Source organism: Nomascus leucogenys, chromosome 16 (genome assembly GCF_006542625.1).
Source record: "Nomascus leucogenys isolate Asia chromosome 16, Asia_NLE_v1, whole genome shotgun sequence".
NCBI lineage: Eukaryota > Metazoa > Chordata > Mammalia > Primates > Hylobatidae > Nomascus > Nomascus leucogenys.
Genome location: NC_044396.1, coordinates 75,111,042 through 75,133,094, shown reverse-complemented (window position 1 = coordinate 75,133,094; position 22,053 = coordinate 75,111,042). Strand labels below are relative to the sequence as shown.

The 22,053-nt window shown below is 40.7% G+C and overlaps 1 protein-coding gene across 11 annotated transcripts in view; it reads right to left on the bottom strand.

The window, feature by feature from the left end:
- The window catches only part of TBC1D31 (TBC1 domain family member 31), an 82,822-nt gene extending 66,269 nt beyond the window's left edge, over positions 1 to 16,553 (bottom strand). For 7 of the 11 annotated variants that reach the window (XM_003256170.2, XM_030795411.1, XM_030795414.1 and 4 more), the window contains exons 1-4: positions 16,393 to 16,553; positions 11,649 to 11,795; positions 6,054 to 6,169; positions 2,160 to 2,338 (exon numbers count right to left, since the gene is read on the bottom strand). In XM_003256170.2, coding sequence (XP_003256218.2) covers positions 2,160 to 2,338; positions 6,054 to 6,169; positions 11,649 to 11,795; positions 16,393 to 16,469 — 519 coding nt within the window. In that variant the 5' untranslated portion in view covers positions 16,470 to 16,553. The remainder of the gene's footprint in view (positions 1 to 2,159; positions 2,339 to 6,053; positions 6,170 to 11,648; positions 11,796 to 16,392) is intronic. The other 4 variants (XM_012508350.2, XM_030795418.1, XM_030795416.1 and 1 more) reach the window with 1 other exon arrangement.
- Positions 16,554 to 22,053: the final 5,500 nt, after the last annotated feature.

Below are 22,053 nucleotides of genomic sequence, written 5' to 3'. Positions count from 1 at the left end.
TGACTCTGCAGAAAGGCTCCAGTCTGGCTTCACACCCTGCCGGCTCTGGCGCTTGCAGCTGCCAGTGCTTCCAGTCTCCAGACCCCTGTGTCTTTGTGTTTGGGGAACAATAAACACTGCCTACTTCATTGAGGCAGTGTCAGGACTGAGTTGAGATAATGTATGGAAAGTTCTTAATACAATGCCTGAAGCATAGTAAATGCTTCAGTAGCTATTATCACAATTGAAGAAAGGGTGAGATTTGACTAGGTGGAGAGAATGGGAAGGTTATTGGGTGTCGTAAGGAGGGAGGAGGGGGTAGCAGCGTGGAAACCCTATGAAAGAGACCAGTTTGGATGTCATATAGGAAATCACAGGAGATGACAGCCAGGGGACATAAAGGACAAAATAACAATGGGAGCTACTATATAAGGGCCTGGCACCTGGCCAAGCCCTTGACATGAATTATTTATTTTATCTCATTTTCTCACCAGCCCTGGTAAGGTGTTACCACAGACCCATTTTCCTGCTCAGGAAACGGAAGCCCAGAGAGGTTGGTTATGTGGCTTGTCTGTTAAAAGAAATGATAGAACCAAACTGGGGCATTTGTGGGGCTCAGAACAAGAGTACAACTGGAGGCCCATATACCATATGTTGCTACATAGTTGGAAAAAAACAAAAGAAATGGATTTTTAAAAGGTGGTATATTTATACAATGGAATTCTAAACAGCAATAAGAAAGAACAAACTACTAATAAATATAATATGGATGGATCTCAGAAACATTATGCTGAGTGGGGCCCAGCACGGTGGCTCACGCCTGTAATCCCAGCACTTTGGGAGGCCAAAGCGGGTGGATCATGAGCTCAGGAGATCAAGACCATCCTGGCTAACAGGGTGAAACCCCGTCTCTACTAAAAATACAAAAAAAATTAGCCCGGCGTGGTGGCGGGCACCTGTAGTCTCAGCTACCCGGGAGGCTGAGTCAGGAGAATGGTGTGAACCTGGGAGGCGGAGCCTGCAGTGAGCCGAGATCACACCACTGCACTCCAGCCTGGGTGACAGAGCAAGACTCCATCTCAAAAAAAAACAAAAAACAAAAAACAAAAACATTATGCTGAGTGAAAAAAGCCTTACATAGACTATTATTGTATAGTTCTATATATATGAAATTTTAGAATAGGCAACACTAATCCATGGTGGGAAAACGTAAGAGTAGTGGTCACCCAGGGAGGGAGATGATGGAATTTTCTGGGATAATGGTAATGCTACAGCTGCACAGGTTACACAGGTGTGTGTATTTGTCAAATTGAACAAATGAATACTTAAGACTTACCTATTTCATTATATATAAATTTTACATCAACAAATATTGACCCCCTAGTCAATTAAGTACAGGCTTAAGTATTCACAGGGAAGTACGCGGATGACCGAAGTTTACTTTAAAACGCACACACAGCTGGGCACGGTGGCTCATGCCTGTAATCCCAGCACTTTGGGAGGCCAAGGCAAGAGGATTGCTTGAGCCCAGGAGTTTGAGACCAGCCTGGCCAACATGATGAAACCCTGTCTCTACTAAAAATACAAAAATTAGCTGGGCATGGTGGTACATGCCTGTAGTCCCAGCTATTTGGGTGGCTAAGGCAGGAGAATCGCTTGAACCTGGAAGGCAAAGGTTACAGTAAGTTGAGATCATGCCAGTGTAGTCCAGCCTAGGTGACAGCGAGATTCTGTCTCAAAACAACAACAAAGAAAAAAAAAAAAGAAAGATGGATAGACCCATAAGAGAGTATAGTACCATGTAGAGTAAAGGATAGTACAGTAACATGTTAATGGTAGAATCTAGATGTGTTCAAAAATTCTCACAAATCTACTGCATGTTTCAAATTTTTCATAATAAAATGTCAGAGGGTTAAAAATGAAAACAAAACCAATCAACTAAATAACTTTCGCCTTAGGACAGTTGAAGTTACACAGCTATAATTTTAGAAAAGAGCTCACTAAGTCATAAATTGTAGCTACAGGCAACATCTTTGTGTCGGCCACTTTGCTTTGCTTGTTGCTGAGTTACAGAGCTACAAAGACAAAGTAAATCATTACTCTTATATCATCTATACATCCTGCTGACCAAGAAATTAGCCTGAGAAGCACCACAGGCCAAGATGTCCCCCCTCACTGACCTTCTGTATACCCACAGACTGGAGAATATTCAGCTTTCTTTTTCTCTGAAAGGTATCCAAGTCCCATAATTGTGCTGTATCAGAAGAAGTGGTGATGGCATATTTCCCTGATGCATGCACAGAGATCGAAAATACTGATGACTCATGTCCTCTCATCCAGCTAACTAGCTCCTTGGTGACTGTGGTAAAAAATAAAAGTGTTACCCAGGTAAAACACTGTACGTCTAGAAGTAACGCTACGTATAAACACCACAGATGAACTGATCCAGTGGGTGGTTAGGTATTCTATGAGGCACTCCCATTAATATCCACAAAAATGGAAGCCTGTGGCTAGTTGATAAAGCGTATGACGGGACATGTTAGCAACATCTCATTCATGTAGGAGACAAGGCTGACAAAGGCTTTGATGAAGAATAACCTCAAAATTGATGCTAGTGAGTTTGGGATTTCTCTTGCAGGTAATTTTATGTAAAAGAGTACCATATCTAGTCTGTGTTTTAGAAAGAGCACTTTGAGGATATCTGGTGGAGGGGAAGAGATTGAACAAGAAAGACTAATTTATATGTTGCTGTAATAATCCAGGCAGGAGATATGGAGGGCCTAAACTAAGAAAGTGGCAATGGAGAAAAGAACAAATCCAAGAGCTACTAAGGAGAAAAACAAAAAATATTAGTGATCAAGTTGATATCCTGAGATATAAGAGAAGTGAAGGCTCCAGTGGTTCCAGCTTAGTTATTTAAGCAGATGGTGATACTGTTAGTGGATGTAGGAAATACATGAGGAGGGGCTGGGTGGTGGCTCACGCCTGTAATCCCAGCACTTTGGGAGGCTGAGGCAGGTGAATCACTTCAGCCTAGGAGTTTGAGACCAACCTGGGCAACATGACAAAACCCTATCTCTAAAAAAAATAAAATAAAATAATAATAATAAATACATGAGGAGGAACAGGTTTATCAATGTGAGATACTGACAATACATTTGGTTTTTAAACTTGATTCTGATGTACTTGTGTGTATCTGTGTAAGCAGAGAAAACAGTTTGGTAGGGAAAACACCAAAAACTATTCATGCTAATTATCACTGGGTAGTAAAAGCATAGGTGATTTTTATTTTCCTTTATACTTTTTTGTATGTTTGTAAGTTTTCTACAGTAGGCATGTTTTGCTTTTATGATCAGAATCTTCCCCCCAGAAAGATGGAACTTGAGAATAGTCAGAAAGCAAGATATAAATCTGGGAAACATTATGATACAAAGTAGGTCAAAACTGAAGACAGAGAGGGCCGGGCGCGGTGGCTCACGCTTGTAATCCCAGCACTTTGGGAGGCCGAGGCGGGCGGATCACGAGGTCAGGAGATCGAGACCATGGTGAAACCCCGTCTCTACTAAAAATACAAAAAAATTAGCCGGGCGTGGTGGCGGGCGCCTGTAGTCCCAGCTACTGAGAGAGGCTGAGGCAGGAGAATGGCGTGAACCCGGGAGGCGGAGCTTACAGTGAGCCGAGATCGCGCCACTGCACTCCAGCCTGGGCGACACAGTGAGACTCCGTCTCAAAAAAAAAAAACAAAAAAAAACTGAAGACAGAGAAACAGACCAATCCCTTAGGGAAACAGCAGTGGTTTCCAAACACCATTCAGAGGTCTGGCATTAGTTAATGATAAATTTTCCACTGGTCTTCAGTGAAAGAGAAAAATACAGATAATGCAGTGAGTTTTTCATAAAGTCAAATTTAAAGTACTACCTTTTCATCTGTATTATGTCACTCCCTGTTTATGTTGAAAGAAAATCCCTTGTTTTATGAAACTGTATTTTTTCCAATGTGAATTGGCAATATTAAAAGTTGACAAGCTATGTGAGTTCTTCCACTTTTTTAATGGGGCCAAAAATCCAAAAGTCTAGGAACCACTGAAAGAATTCAGGAGACATGATTAAGAAGCAGTTAGAAAGACAGGAAGAGAACCAAGGTAATAGAATGAAAACTAAAACAAAACAAAACAAAACAAAAAACTTTCAAAGTAATCCCAATTGTTAAATCCTATAGAGAAGTAGGATGAAAGGTATAAAGATGACTTAAACAATCAGGGGTTAGGGTTACTAAGGACCTTGGAGACAGAAGTCTCAGTAGCATGGGGTAGGGGATGCAAGGGTCAGAATTAATTCATCAATGGATACTGCGAAGAATCAGAATTTGGCAGAGAGGGGAAAGAAAGAAGGAGGGAGACAGTGTCTAAGGAAGGGGCTTCATGATGGGGGTTGAGTAAAGTAGAAGAAACTGTAAGAACACAGAACAAGGAAGAAAAAGAGGAGAAGAGTGGAATCTAAGGAAAGGTGAGTTATAAAGACCTCATTTTTCTGATATTTTGTCACAGCAATGTTTGTAATGCCAAAAATTGAAAACAGTTTGAAAGTCCAGCAATAGGTAATAGGTTAAAAAATTATCTGTACAATGGAATGTTAGGTATTGATTTTACATATGCTGCATGAATTTTAATGAGGTAAAATTATCCCACAAAACAATATAGATAGGATAATTATGCATTTGTTAGAATATAAAAAAAGTATATACATAGAAAACAGACTGGAAAGAGAGAGCCCCATTCTGAAAACACTGTGTCTCTAGGCAGTACTACAGAATCACTGTTTTTTTTTTCTTCTTTGTATGCAGGATGAGAGTGTAGTACAGTGATTAACAGCAGTGACTCTGCAGCCAGACCACCTAGGCTGGAATTCTGGCTCCACTGCTTATAAACTGTGGGACTCTGATAAGTTACCCATGTGCCTCTGTTTCCTCATCTGCAAAATGGGGATAATAACAGTATTCATCTCTGTGGGTTATGATGATGATTAAAATTAATTAATGTGTATAAAGTCATAGAAAGTCCCTGCCAAAGAGTAAACACTATGTGTTAGCTATCACTATCTTTACCATTATTATTTATACATCTGCTGAATATTAGAACACATTATTTCAATATGAAAAAATACAGTTGAGATATCTTTTTTAAGAGTAATATGTTTAGTCTATAGAACTCTGTGTTCTCAATTTAAAAACATGATATGGTAGAAAACACACAGGCTATATTAAAAAAAGATACTGTACCTGTGTAGTAAAGAATTTGACCTTTACAGAGAGGTCTGGCTTCTGTTTAGGCTCCTGGGAGGTAACCTCTAAACCCTTGACTTAGGGGTGTCTTTGTTATTCCTGGCGGGTCCCTCACACTATACCAGATAGCTTATGCTAAGAAGACTCAGAGTGGGAGATGGCCACACGAGAAAGGTCAACCGTGTGATTAGAAGTTTGGGGCTTTTGGGACAGGTGACATCAGACTAACTTCTTAGGAGGAGACGAGGGCTGGAAACGGAGTCCAGCCACGTGGGGAATGATCCAATCAACCATGCCTATGTCATAGAGCCTCAGTAAAAACTCTCGACACCAAAGCTTGGGTCGACTCCCCGTGTCAACAGTGCTTGGCGCAGATGGCCAGCTACACACCAATGCTGGGAGGGTCGTCTGGGAGGGCAATGCGTCCCTGAGGACAATGGAGGCTTCCCTTTTGGAAGCCTCCCAAATTCCACCCTATGCTTCTCTTCCTTTGGCTAGTTATATTTTGTATCCTTTTGCTATATTAAAACTGTCATCATTAAGTGCAGTGCTTTCCTGAGTTCGGTGAGTTGTTCTAGTGAATTATCAAAACTGACAGTAGTCAGGAAACCCTGACTTTGTAGTCAACTGATCTAAAGTGAGGCTGTTTCTAGGACCCCCAGCTTGCACCTAGTGTCTGAAGGGAGGGCTGTCATGGGCACTGCTCCCTCAAGCTGTACAGAGTGATAAACTTCTTGCAGTTCTTCAGTCTATATTTTACTCTGCTTCAAAAGAAAAATAGGAGAAATTCTTACCTGTATCAAAACATTTAATAGAATAATCAGCTAATGCCACAAGGAATTCAGATTTCCTATGAAGATTAAAGGCCAGAGCTGTGCAAGCTTGTGCTGTTCGCTGAACAAGATTGAACCTATTAAGAGATCATTGCATTAGTATCACACATTCTTCCAATAATTATAAATTCCATGTGGAAGGAGTCCGGAGAGACGAAGAAAATGAAACCCAGAAAAATGAGCTACCATTTTAGGCCAAAAATAGATTATGAAGGGTGCTATGTACCATATTAAGGAGTTTGGATGTTATCAGAATGGGAAACCACTTTAAGTGTTTAGCACAGCAGAATCACAATCAGGTATGTGTTTTAGAAGGATGATCCTGGCAGCAATGGCAAATGGACAGGGGACAAGGAATAAAGGAGATCACTAAGAAAGTTACTACAGAAAATCTCAGCCAGAGATATGGGAGCATAAATAGGAGAGGTTTCAGAAGCCAAGCAGAGGCTCGGTATGGATTAAGCATGGAGTGAAGAAGGGGGAATCAGGACCCGATCTTGTGTAAAATGAAGATAAGAATAGATATAAGGCTGTTGTGATGACTAAATGAAATAATACATGTTGAGTGCTCAGTAGAGTATAGGGCACCTAGCTAGAGTTTAATTTACAAAAAATTAAGCTTTTGAACTTAGGCAAGAGAGGAATAAGTTTGGGGGTAGGAAATAATAAACCTTTTAAACGTGATGTTTAAGGCCCTTGTGAAACTGATCTAGAGTCATGCTGTCTGAAAGAAATACAACGTGGGCTACATATGTAATTTAAACTTTTCTAGTAGCCATATTAGAAAAGTAAGAAGAAACAGGTAAAATTAATCTTAATAATACATGACATGCTTTGGCTCTGTCCCCTCCCAAATGTCATCTTGAATCGTAGTTCCCATAATTCCCACGTTGTGGGAGGGACCCAGTGGGAGATAATTGAATCACGGGGGCAGTTTCCCCCACACTGCTCTCATGGTAGTGAATAAATCTCACGAGATCTGATGGTTTTATAAGGGGAAACCCCTTTCCCCGGTCTTCATTTCTCTCTTGCCACCACTATGTAAGAAGTACCTTTGCCTTCTGCTATGATTGTGAGGCCTCCCCACCTACATGGAACTGAGAGTCCATTAAACCTCTTTTTCTTTATAAATTACCCAGTCTCGGGTATGTCTTTATTAGCATGAGAACAGACTAATATACTTTATGAACTCAATATGTGTCTAAAACATTAGTATTTCAATATTTAATCAAAAATTATTGAGATATTTTCCACTTTTTATCATATTAAGTCATCAAAATCCACTGTGTATTTTAATTTTACACGTGCTTCATATCTCAATTTGGACCAATCACTTTTCAAGGGCTCAAGAGTTACATGCAAGCTAGTGGCTCCTGGAGAGCCCAATCTAGAAGATTTCTAGTAGGTAGTAGTAGCAGAAGTAGGTCTAAGTCAACAGTGTTTACATGGCAGATGAAGCCTGAGGCTTGGTGGTGATGTGATTATCAAAAAAAGTACCTGAAATATGGAAGGAAGTAAGCCAAAGAAAGATGTCTGGGGAGCACAACATGAAAGGGGCAGGCACTGGAAGAAAAGTCAGTAAAACAAGGGGGAAAAATGATCAGAGAGGTAGAAAATTCAGCAAGAGCTGTACCATGAAGCCAAAGAAAATAATTCCAGGCAGGATAGGAAGATGAGTATTTACTGTTTTAGTAAAATGAGAACTGAAAAGTGACCAATGGATTGAACAGTTGGGAAGATTTTGAGGGAGCCCAGTATACTGGGCTTTATGATCAAGTCTGATTTTAAGTCCCAGCTCTGCTGCTAACTGCTCAGCCGCAAATGTTTTTAGTGAAGGGTGGCAGAATATGCCATCCTGAACATCCCACTTTGGCATAGGATTACTTTGAGCTGAAGGTAAATGAGAAAAAGCAGATACAAGAAAAGCTCTCAGCCAGGTGTGGTGGCTCACGCATCTAATCCCAACACTTTGGGAGGCCAAGGCGGGCGGGTCACGAGGTCAGGAGATCGAGACCATCCTGGCCAACATGATGAAACCCTGTCTCTACTAAAATACAAAAAATTAGCTGGGCATGGTGGCACACACATGTAGTCCCAGCTACTTGGGAGGCTGAGGCAGGAGAACTGCTTAAACCCAGGAGGCAGAGGTTGCAGTGAGCCGATCACGCCTGGGCAACAGGGTGAGACTCCATCTCAAAAAAAAAAAGAAAAAAGAAAAAAAGAAAAGAAAAGAAAAGCTCTCTGCCCTTGTCTGAAAGTTTACATGAATTTGCATACATTTACAAAGCAGTCCCTCTTCCCTTCTCTACCAGGAAGGACAACGGTTGATCACAGGAGTTGACTTTAGATCTTTATCATCCTGGAAATAGCACCAGAGAAATGTATATAACTACCATTAGTTTCCCATATATTTGCCTTCCCACAATTTGCTGCCCCTAGAGACTCAAGGTCCTCTTCTTTTGTCTTGTCACTTCTCTAAAAATGTATTGTTCTTCGTTGAAGATGCTACATAAGCCAGAGCATAAGCCACTTTTTGAGTTAGTAATACCTGGATATTGTCACGTGTTACATACATGATACAAGTTGATAACATCTCATACTAATACCTGGATACTCTGGGTATTCTCATGTGTTACACGCATGATAGAGATTAATAACTTGTTCATTCTTCTCTTGTTAATCTATCTTTTGTTACAAGGGCCCAGTTGAGAATTTAGAAGGGTAGAGGAAAAATTATTTTTTCTCCCCAACAACCAATAGTGAAAAGGCGACAATGGACAAAATAGTAACACTCATGGTGCAATGTCTCAGGGGAGGCTATCGAAGACAGGGATTAGCACTAGAAGAAATTAAGATTGCCTGTTTTTATGAATAAGGTAATGAGGGCTGAACTTTATGAATAAGGTAATGAGAGCTGAACTTTATGAATAAGGTAATGGGGGCTGAACTTACAATATACTTGAGGCTGCAATGGGGAAGGAGAAAGGAAAGCTTGAAGGTATCTATTTTCCCATGAATCAGGAGGCCTGGCAGTCAGAATAAGAGTAGAGTCCAGTGCAAGGAGACAAGGAAATTGGTAAAGGTTTGCGACACTTGGTGGAGAATAGGAAAAGTTAAGTAACGGTAGATAAGCAAATGAAGTGCAAAGAATCCTCGATGTTGAAGTTCATTATTCTGTCATGAAATCAATCAACAATTACTTTTATTTTTTTCAGAAGTATTAGCAAATAGACAGTGGTACTGATTTAAGATTGGGAATTGGTGAGGTAAGTTAAGCAAGAATAAAGGGTAGAAAAGTTGGGCCCATTACTTTTTTGGTAAAGGGCAGAAACAACGATTTACAGATTTTTACCTAATGAATCACAGAGAAGTAAATTATATGTCACATCTTTTCTTTAACTGTTTAAGTTACCAAGATCAAGTTTCCTATAAAGAAAAAAACTCTCCTACATAATCACAACATAACCATCAGCACCAAGAAATTACATTTATATATTACCACCATCTAATCCTAAAACTCCAATCAAATTTTGCCAATTTTCCTCATAATGTTCTTTATAGCAAAAGGATCAGTCCAGATTCATGCCTTTGTCATGTCCCTTTCACCTCCCTCAGATTAGGAGTTCTTTAGTCTTTACCCAACTTGCATGATCTTGTCCCTTGTGGAGATAACAGGACAGTTTTGTTATTACTAACAAAACAGTTTTGTTATTAGCAACAAAACAGTTTTGTTATTAGCTTTGTGTGATGATCCCACTGATTAGATTCAGGTTATATATCTTGGGAAGAATATCACAGAAATGATGCTGTGTTCTTTTCACTGCATTCTATCAGGTGGCACACAAATTTTGATTCATTCCACTACTGGTTATATTAACTTTAGTCATTTGATTAAGGCAGTGTTTGCTAGGCTTCTTCATTGTATAATTATTCTTTTTTTCTTCTATAATTAATAAGTATTTTGTGGGGGGGGTACTTTGTGACTATTCAATATCCATGCCTTACTAAACTGTTTGTTTGTTGGTTACAACATGAACTCATAGATTTCAATGTTATTCAATGGATGACCCATCTCCAATATGACCAGAGGGAGCTCCTTCAAGCTGGCAACTGTGTCTTTTTGACACATCCCAAACATTCTTTGAACAATTCCTTCTTTCTGGCTACAAAATGTTACAGGCTCATCCTGTACCTTCCCTGTCCGCATTCTGAAATTGGCCATTTCTGCAAATATCCTTGATTCTTTTTAGTAGAAAGTGGTATTTTGAAAACAAGAACTCAACACCGGGTCTATTCGTTGCTACTGGCATGCTGTTGCTCCCAGGCCCTCTGGGTGTACGAAGCTAGGGAATAAGTGTACATATATTTGTATATACCTCTATTTAGTTCTATATCTATCTCTATATATTCAAAACCAGGGGTTCAAACTGATATATCTAATTCCAATACAATACCACGGGGTTTATTCTAGTTTTCTGCCCTCCATATATGTAAGTCTCTTTTCTAAGAGTGAGAAACTTGGCCCTCATTATCCATAATATATTTATTTGATCACAGCCCCCTGTATTAAACTAGCTTCCCATCACTGCCCCATTCGCTATGCAGACATCCTCTGCCTCTCTGCTAGGCTGCTGCAGCTCTCCTTCCCTCTTAGCCCCACTGCATGAATATCTACCTCCATCAATCCCACCTAATTGCTTTCGGACTAAATTGTTTCACAAGGGAAGAGAAGAGGAAGAAGAGTGAAAACCAAATTTTTTTTTTTGAGATGGAGTCTTGCTCTGTCGCCCAGGCTGGAGTGCAGTGGCAGTGACACAATCTTGGCTCACTGAAACCTCCACCTCCTGGGTTCAAGTGATTCTCCTGTCTCAGCCTCCCAAATAGCCAGGATTACAGGCGTGCACCTCCACACCCAGCTAATTTTTGTATTTTAGTAGAGACAGTGTTTCACCACGTTGGCCAAGCTGGTCTCGATCTCCTGACCTCAAGTGATCCGCCCACCTCGGCCTCCCAAATTGCTGGATCACAGGCCTGAGCCACCACGCCCAGCTGAAAATCAATTCTTTAAAATTCTTAGATCTGGCACCCCACAACAACAATGTGCAAAGAAAACTGCGTTATTTCTACATTGCCTGATGATGTACCAGAAATTGATAAACTAGCAATAATGGGCTGGGTGCAGTAGCTGGAACCTGGGAGGCGGAGTTTGCAGTGAGCTGAGGTCGTCCCACTGCACTCCAGCCTGGGCGACAGAACAAGGCTCCGTCTGAAGAAAAAAAAAAATAGCAATAATAAATTTTTAAATTTAAGAAAAAAAAATTAACTACTAGACAGACTATTAAAACCAGCACTTTAATTCTTTAAAATGTGAACCATATTATCATTCTGTTATTTCCCACTTTCTTCCTTTAGCACTTATGACAGTGTTTTGCAAGGTACCTGAAATATAATAGAACTTAATAAATCTTTCTGAATGAATAATGAATAGCAGGTATGAAAACAGTCAGTGAATTAATAACTTGTTAAATAATGTAGATATCAACAGTATCTGCTTACCTGTTTCCATACAAGTCAAAAACATAAATATTTCCTTGGTGGTCCCCAGCAATTAAGCAGTTGCCTGTGCCATCAAAAGCCACATTCAAAAATCGCAAAACTTTTGGATGGTAATCGGAAGTGTTGTGAATAATGTTCACTATAATTCTGTCAAAGAAAAAAAACCCAAACATTGAATCTATGTCACCTATTACTTGATATTATGAAAAATATGGCAAGTAAAGCATTTTGTCTGTTCATTCTTCCCTCTCCTACTGCTACCGCTATACCCCCTCTCCTCTAGAATCAATCTTACCAGGATTTCAGAAAAACAGGTCAGAAGCTACTCATTATCAAAGTAGCTACTATTCATTTATTCATCAAATACTTGAAAACTCACTGTGTCAGACACAGAACAAGCCAGGTGCTAAGAATAATTGATATGGTCCCTGCTTTCATGGCACTTACAGCTTAGTAGTAAGGACAGACATTAAAAAAATAAACACACATATAAACAGATTTATAAACTGTGATTAAGTGGTAACAACAGGGTATGAGATTTTGTTTTTGTGTATGGAATGTTTCACAGTGAATTATGCGTGCATGAGTTTTACTTCCATTTCTAATGTATCTACCATGAATACCCTGCCAGGCGAGTTCTGTAAAGACAGGACCACTGCTTGCTCATTACTGTATCCCAGCACCTGGCCTACAACACACAAGACACTCAAACTATGCCTGCTGAATGAACAAATGCTTTAAGAAATCATTCTTTAAAACCCACATTAATCATACTGCTCTATAAAACAGTAAGGGAGCTTATTTTTCAATCTTATTTTGGAGACACATATGTAATGATTAAACTTAAATGAAAATGAAAATATTCTAACCTGAAGTTTTAAACACTGATACATACACACACACACACACACACACACACACACACACACACACACAATTAAAAGAAAAAATAAAGAAGAAAAATCAAAACCAAACACGTCTCTAGAAAAACTGCAAAAAATTAGCCAGGCATGGTGCATGTGCCTGTGATCCCAGTTACTCAGGAGGCTGAGGTGGCGTCACTAGAGCCTGGGGAGGGCAAGGCTGCAGTGAGGCATGATCATGCCACTGCACTCCCGCCTGGGTGACACTGTAAGACCCTGTCTCCAAAGGAAAAGAAAAATACGTATAGGGAAAAAAAGATGAACACAGCTAAACATTAGCAGCAGCTGTCTGCAGGTAATAGCAATATGGTTAATTTTTTTCCCCTTTCTACTTTTCTATCTTTTAGACATGTTATTTAATGATTACGTACTATTTTCATTAACAGGAAAGACAAGAATACATGTGTTTAAAGTTACCCTTTTTGAGACAAGGATCATATACCCTGTATCTGTTGAAAGAAAATCTGTAAAATTAATTTACAGCACAAAATAACGCCTTAAAATAATATATGTGTGTATATTCTGTTCGCAAAGATCAGAATAATCCCATTCTTTATTGCAACAATAGTTTTTAATCATGAAAATTTTATCTTAATTGATTTTTCATAAATTTTTGGATTTTGTTTTTTTTTTTTGAGATGGAGTCTCGCTCTGTCACCCAGGCTACAGTGCAGTAGTGCAATCTCAGCTCACTGCAATCTCCACCTTCTGGGTTCAAGTGATTCTCTTGCCTCAGCCTCCTGAGTAGCTGGGATTACAAGTGCCTGCTACCATGCCCAGCTAATTTTTTGTATTTTTAGTAGAGACAGGGTTTCACCATGTTGGCCAGGCTGGTCTCGAACTTCTGACCTCGTGATCTGCCCACCTTGGCCTCCCAAAGTGCTGGAATTACAGGCGTGAGCCACTGCACCTTGCCTAGTTTTTGGATTTTATATTAGAAACATCTATCTTCATTATAATTTCATTAAAGTATGCTAAATTGAATTAAGTGGATTAAACATTTTCTTCATGTTTATCTAAACATAAGGCTTTTTAGACTCACTAAAGGAAACAGCAAAATTCTTAACAATGCTTATTTTTATCTAGTCCCCAAGGAATTAAAAACACAAAAATAAACGTACAGAAATGACAAGCAATATCAAAATGTTTCATGGCAACTGAACTCAGAGCAAACCACTTTTTCCTCCAGTCTTATTTTCTACAACACTTATTACATGTTCTGGCTACAAAATTACATAATCATTGTTCAAAATATTAAAAATATAGAAATACACTAAAAAATACTCAATTATAATCCTACCATGTAGATGTAATCACAATAGTGACATTCTGCCCCTCCGATTTTTCATATAAATCACACATAAAAAATTTATTTTAGAGCAACTTCCTTTCAGATTCTCACAGATTGCCTAACAGAGTTCCTCAGTTCTCAAACATAAGAAGAATATCAAATATTTACTGAGCACTAAATGTGTAAGACAACCTGTCTGGTAAATCTGATTATCCCCACTGACAGCCTTAGTGATTAACTTGCCCAAGGTCACAGAGTTGGTAAACGGACATTTACTTCAACAAAATACATCTGACTCCAAGTCAGTGCTCTCTGCCTGTCTAAACAGCGTGAACAATGGGTTTTAACGAACACAAAGATAAGCTATGCTTTAGTGGAAGAAGCAACAAGACATTTGGATAATCAACCCATTTCTCTCACTTTTTGAATCTTGCACATATATCTAGATATTTTGTATCATCAAGAAAGAGAAGGAGGCCGGGCGCGGTGGCTCACGCCTGTAATCCTAACACTTTGGGAGGCCGAGGCGGGCGGATCACAAGGTCAGGAGATCGAGACCATCCTGGCTAACACGCTGAAACCCCGTCTCTACTAAAAATACAAAAAATTAGCCGGGCGAGATGGCGGGCGCCTGTAGTCCCAGCTACGTGGGAGGCTGAGGCAGGAGAATGGCGTGAACCCCGGGGAGCGGAGCCTGCAGTGAGCCGAGATCGCGCCACTGCACTCCAGCCTGGGTGAAAGAGCGAGACTCTGTCTCCAAAAAAAAAAAAAAAAAAAAAAAAAGAGAAGGCGAGTTGGCGATAACTTTTAGAATGTTTACAGAATACCATAGGTGGGAGTGGTATTTACACAAACTCAAAATTTGAAAATGAAAAACTTGAGGAATCCCCACTTTAGACAAAATTTTTTATTCAACGTAGTTGAGACAGCGGCATTGATAAAGAGGCCTGACAGTAACCAGGAGCCAAACAAGCTGCTGGTAAAACGTCTCGCATCACACTTTGGATATACGGAGTAGGCACTTAAAACTCTGATTTGTCGGCCAGGCGCGGTGGCTCACGCCTGTAATCCCAGCACTTCGGGAGGCCAAGGTGGGTGGATCACGACGTCAGGAGATCAAGACCATACTGGCTAACACGGTCCGTCTCTACTAAAAATACAAAAAATTAGCCGGGAGTGGTGCGCCTTTAATCCCAGCTACTACTCAGGAGGCTGAGGCAGGAGAATTGCTTGAATCCGGGAGGCGGAGGTTGCAGTGAGCCGAGATCGTGCCACTGCATCCGAGCCTGGGCGACAGAGCAAGACAGTCTCAAGAGAAAAAAAAAAATTCCGATTTGTCGAGAAGCAACCAAACAATCAATAAAAAAATCACTAGAGGCCGGGCGCGGTGGCTCAGGCTTGTAATCCCTGCACGTTGGGAGACTGAGACAGGCGGATCGCCTGAGGCCAGGAGTTCGAGACCAGCCTGGCCAACATGGTGAAACCCCGTCTCTACTAAAAATACAAAAATTAGCCGGGTGTAGTGGCGCGCGCCAGTAATCTCAGCTACTTGGGAGGCTGAGGCAAGGGAATCGTTTTAACTCGGGACGTGGAGGTTGCAGTGAGCCGAGGTCGCGCCACTGCACCCCAGCCTGGGCGACAGAGCAAGACTCTGTCTCAAAGAAAAGAAAAATCACTACTAGAACAAGAAGCACACGGAAACAGGAACTCAAGCGATTTCCGTGAAATCCTAGGGAATTAGAAGCAATAAGGTCACTCTGCGTGCAGAAATCGAAATCCAGATGGCACCGCTTTGTAGCAAAGGCTTCCACGGAAATCACACAAGACAGGCTGAGCCTCAAACAGGACAGGTAACTGGGAACAGAATGAAAAGCAGCGCTGGCCGTACTAGAAGCCCCCCAGCAATGCATAATGAAAGCCCCTGCCCCTGTATACACGCCAATATGTAAACTCCAGAGAACTCCAGAGAACCGGAAGTGTGTTTTGTTCCATCGCCGTCCCCAGTGCTTAGAGGCGTGCTTGGCACACAGTAAGCGCTCAACAAATAGTTGATGAATGCTTGTGCGTCTAAACACATCCAAGGATTTAAGGATGGATAAACTGCAGGCTTTGGAAGAGGCAGAATTGTCCTGCTTTTCCACGCCGCATCTCCCCCTGGAGTTCTGCTCCAGCTGCAACTGTTAAATACTCACTGAGCACCTACTACGTGCCAGGGACACTAGCGGGATACCGTGATCATAAAAGCAGGAGAGTCCCGGCACACAGCAAAAGCCGCAAGTTCCTAGGTCTGAGAACCACCGGCCTCCTCCTGCTCTGCGCTGTCCCGGACCAGACCCCCGCTCCCAGAACTCAGAAGGGGATCTCTGCGGACCCTGGCGTCCGGGGCCACCTGTTCCACCGCAGGTCATCCAATCCAGGGATGCGGGGCAAGGTCAGAGCCAGAACCCGGACCGCTGCCTGACGCCCGGCGTCCCCTCCTCGCCGGTCTCCATCCCCTCCACAGCCCGCGCCCTCCCGCCACGGCCTTTACCCGTCCCGCGTGGCCGGGGACGGCTTGCGGTGCCATATCTTGCCGCTCTCCTTGTTGCCTAGGTCAGTGCTCTGCATGGCGAAGCTCGCCCACGACCGCCGGCGGCCCGCTGGGTAACCGTCCGGGCGCCTTCCCGGCAGGCCCAGCGCTCCCGGCCCGGGAAATTTGAGCTCCGGCCGCGGCGGCCTGGGTCCTGCACCAGCCGGCCGTACCAACCCCCTCCTTTCTGATAACAACCAATCGGAAGGCGGATCCCTCCCAAAATCCGCCCAAGCGGCCACTCCCTCTCTGGACGATGGAATCGACCAAAGACCTTCTCTTAGACTCCACCTCTTTCTGAGCCCAGTCTTCCCGTCCCCGGACCCAAAGCCTTCTGGGAATCGTAGTTTTCTGCAGGTGGATCATAGACGCGAGGAATTGGCTTGGGAATTCTGCCCTTTGGGAGCCTCGTGGGGTTTTAGGCTCCCATCAGAGGCAATAAAAGTCATTTTCTCCTGTGGTCCCTGCATTCCGTTCTAAATTGCTTTTAGAGATTAAGGAATTGTATAGAAATAACTAAGAGAAGCAAGGAGACAAGTGCAGAGAAGCAAGGAGACAAATACATTGAGAACTGATGAGTTCCTTTCATAGAACGTTCGGGCTCAAAAGAAACTTACAGATGAAATAGTCCATTCTTCCCGACCTTTTCACAATCTTCATGGTTTTGTTTTGTTTCTTCAGTTCCGTTATCTGACAGGACCTTCCAGCATTATGATGTCCAGTCCACCAATCACAGTCCAGAAAAGCAATAATATCAACAACTGGCTGCCTTGACTTTAAGCGTTCCTTTGATAAAAATTCTCTTAGTGCCTCCGGAGTGCTCACTAGGTATGGGGCACTTTTCTACTTGCTTTCCGAATATATCAACTCAATTAACCCTCGTAGCAAATTTACAAGTTAGGTAGTACTAATTATCTCCATTTTTAGTGCTCTATGAGGTTGTGCATTAATTTCCTGAGGCTGCCCTCACAAATTACCGCAAACTTGGTGACATAAAAAAAACAGAAATGTATTCTTGGGAAGTTCTGGAGGCCATACATCGTAAATCAAAGTGTCTGCAGCCTCCTTTCAGGCTCTAAGCAAGATTCCCTTACTTGTCTATTCCAGTTTCTGGGAGTTGCTGACTTTCTTGGCTTGTGATCGCATCGCTCCATTCTCTGCTTCCATCTTCACCCGTCTTTCTCCTCCTGGATGTATCTTTTCCTCTTCTGTCTGTTTCAAATCTTCCTCTGTTTTTCTCTTATAAGGAAACTTGTCATTGGGTGCATATGAATAATACAGGAATACCGGATGATCTTTTCATCTCAAAATCCTTAACTTGATTACATCTGCAAAGACCCTTTTTCCAAGTAAGGTAACAGTCACGGATTTTGGGATTAGTATGTTGACATATATTTTGGGGGGCCACCAATCAACCTATTACAGGTAAGTACTAATATTATCCACTTTTGCAGACAAGGAAACCTTAAATCTTTCCATTCCTAGTCTCTGTGTTTTTCTACAACAGAAAAATGATGTTAAAAAAATTATATGGTCGTGGTATTTGAAAAGTTCAAACTCTTGATCAGAAAAGCAAATTCTCAAAAAAAATAGTAATGCAGATTTTTAAACTTTATATTGTTATCAAGGGGTGGCTCTGAAAGATCAGACAACTTGTAATGAACTATTGCAGAGGAAGCAACTGCAGCTCTTATTTTTATTTATTGGTTTTGAGATTGTGATAAACTACATGTATGAATGTTTGCATTATTATTTAGGAAACTTAGAATCTTAAACTTAAGATACAGTGCCCAACCTGAAACAGATTATTTCACAACATTTCTATCCCACACTGTTAACCAAACAACCTTTTTTATCAGAAACAAAGATAAACCTGCTGAATGATTTTCTTAACTTCTCTAGCTTAACCTGTCTGCAGCTAAGCTAGTTTGGGCTGTCTCAGCCCATGTGACCATCCTATTCAATCTCAGATATGTGATAAAGAGGTTTATATGTTGGATCTTCTGGACTCCCACTTTGTACTTATCTTTTGATTTAGGGGGCACAATTTGAAGGTCAGGCTGAAGAGATGTGTACCCACAGCTGCTAACCTTCTACTCATTAGATCTCCCAGTTTTTACAACACTAATTGGTAGTCTCTTGTGATCTACTTCCTTTCTGAATTATTAGTCACTCAATAACAGGCACATACTATTTATATGTATCTATCTGTATATATACAGATAAACAATATATAGATAAATATATATACATATATTTATATTTGGATATCCAAGTGTATATATATGGATATACACACACGTATGCACTTACAACACTAATTGGTAGTCCTTTATGTTCTAGTTCCTTTCTGAATCATTAGTCACGCAGTAACAGGTACATACTATTTATATGCATATATATACGCACACGTTATATATATAAAATACATATACATATATAAAGGTATCTACATGTTTAAAGGTATATAGTATACCTATATACCTATTATATATATGGTATACTATATACCTATACTTTATACCTTTATATATAAAGGTATACTACATACCTATTTATATATAAAGGTATACTATATACCTATTTATATATAAATATACCTTTAGTATATAGTATACCTTTGTATAGTATAAAGGTATACTATTTATACGTACTTTTATGTGTATTTATAAAGGTACACGGTATGGACCTTTATATGTCTGTTTATTTGTTTGTTTGAGATGGAGTCTTGCTCTGTTGCCCAGGCTGGAGTGCAGTGGCATGATCTAAGCTGACTGCAACCTCTGCCTCCCGGGTTCAAGTGATTCTCCTGCCTCTGTCTCCGAAGTAGCTGGGATTACATGCTTGCACCACCACGCCCAGCTAATTTTTGTATATATTTTTTTTTAGTAGAGATGGGGTTTCACCATGTTGGCCAGGCCGGTCTCAAAATCCTGACCTCAAGTGATCCACCCACCTCGGCCTCCTAACGTGCTAGGATTACAAGTGTGAGCCACTGCACCTAGCCTATATATATTTATATGTGTATATATATAAATACATACACACAAATAATATGTACCTTTATATATATTTACATACCTATAAATAGTATGTACTATATAAATAGCATGTACATATATAAACAGAATGTACATATATATGTGTATATATTATATTACGTGTGTATTATATTATGTGTGTATATTATATATACACATATGTACCTGTTATTGAATGACTAATGATTCAGAAAGGAACTAGAGCAGAAGGGACTACCAATTAGTGTTCCAAGTATGTATATATAAACAGTTTTATTGAGAAATAATGGACATTCAATAAACTTTACATATTGAAAGTGTACAGTTTTATAAGTTTTTAGATCGCTAACCCCCCCATGAAACCATCACCATAATCAAGATAATGAAAACATCCATCATCCCTAAAAGTTTCCTCATTTCTCTTTGTAACCTTTCTACTCCCACCCTACTTTGCCCATGAGCAACCACCGATCTGTTTTCCTTTCTTTAGTTAACATTTTCTAGAAATTTATATAAATGGATTCATAGACTACGTGTATGTATTGTACTTTGGTGTCTTTCCTGTTTTTTGTGGTCTAGTTTCTTTCATTCATCATAAATTTGAGATTATTTTGAGATTCGATTCTGTTTTTGTATGTATCAGTAGTTCATTCCTTTTTTTTTTTTTTTTTTTTTTTTTGAGACAGAGTCTTGCTCTGTCCCCCAGGCTGGAGTGCAGTGTGGCTCAATATCGGCTCACTGCAAGCTCTGCCACCTGGGTTCACACCGTTCTCCTACCTCAGCCTCCCAAGTAGCTGGGACTGCAGGTGCCCGCCACCACGCCTGGCTAATTTTTTGTATTTTTAGTAGAGACGGGGTTTCACTGTGTTAGCCAGGATGGTCTCGATCTCCTGACCTCGTGATCCGCCCACCTTCGCCTCCCAAAGTGCTGGGATTACAGGTGTGAGCCACTGCACCTGGCGAGTTCATTCTTTTTTATGGCATCAATTGAGATGATTTGGGTTTTTGTCCCCATCCAAATCTCATCTCGAATTGTAATCCCCACATGTCAAGGGTGGGACCAAGTGGGAGGTGATTGGATGGATCAGAGGGGCAGCTTCCCCCATGCTGTTCTCATGATAGTGAGTGAGTTCTCACAAGATCTGATGGTTTTATAAGGGGCTCTATCCCCTTCACGTAACACTCTCTCTTGCCTGCTGCCATGTAAGATGTACCTCTTCCCCTTCCACCATGATTATAAGTTTCCTGAGGCCTCTCCAGCCCTGAGAAACTGTGAGTCGAATTAACCTCTTTTCTTTATAAATTACCAACTCTTGGGTATGTCTTTAAAGCAGTGTGAAAATGGACTAATACATCAATATACCACAATTTTTTTTTGAGATAGGGTCTCATTCTGTTGCTCAGACAGGAGTGCAGTGGCATGACCATGACTCACTGCAGCCTTGACCTCCCAGGCTCAAGGGATCCTCCCACCTCAGCCTCCTGAGTAGCTGGGACTACAGGTGTCACACCTGGCTAATCTTTTGTATTTTTGTAGAGACAGGGTCTCACTGTGTTGCCCAGGCTGGTCTTAAACTCCTGCGCTCAAGTGATTCACCAACCTCAGCCTCCCAAAGTGCTGGGATTACAGGTGTGTGCCACCATGCCTGGCCCAATATACAACAATTTGCTTATCCATCCACCTGATCCCCCTGGTCATGAACATTGGAGTTGTTTCCAGTTTTTGGCAATTCCGAATAACAGTGCTGTGAACGTTCTTATGCAAGTCTCAGTATGAACATGTGCTTTCATTTGTCTTGGATAAACCCTAGAAATGTAATAGTTGGGTCATATGGTAGGAGTAGGTTTAACTTTTTAAGAAACTGTCAAACATTTACAAAGTAGTTGTGCCATTTCACATTCCCCACCAATAGTATGAGAGAGTTCCAAGTGCTCCACATCTATGATGAGTCTGTAATTTTAGCCATTCCATGTTGTAGTGGTATCTCATGGTGATTTCAATTTCCATTTCTGAAATGACAAATGACGTTCAACATCTTTTCACGGGGTTATTTGCCTTCTGCATACATCCTTGGTGAAGTATTTGTTCATATCTTTTGCCTTGTTTTTGACCATTTTGTTTTTATTAAACTTATTAAAGAAAACTTATTAAATTTTCATAATACTTTATATATTTTGGATACAAATTTTTTATTCTGTATATGTTTCGCAAATATTTTCTCTCAGTCTGTGGCCTTTTTTTTCCATTCTCTTAACAGTATCTGTCAAAAAGCAGAAGTTATTAATGTCTACACAGATCAATCCATCTTTTCTTTTATGGATTGTACTTTTCGTGTCATCTCTAAGAAACGCTTTCCCAAACCAAGGTCACAAAGATTTCTTCCTTTGTTTTTTTCTTTGTATGTCAAATATATTCTTAGAAGAATGGAAAGTTGTGTGTGTCTAAGGGTATTTTAGATTTTGCATTGCAAAGCCCTTTCTCCTTGTGCTCTCACACACTACACTTTCGCACTTGGACAGAAAAAGAGTACTTCTAATTTGTTTGCTAGAGGGAGCTTAGTGGACATATAGATTGCCCAACATCTGAATACCCTTTTGGTCT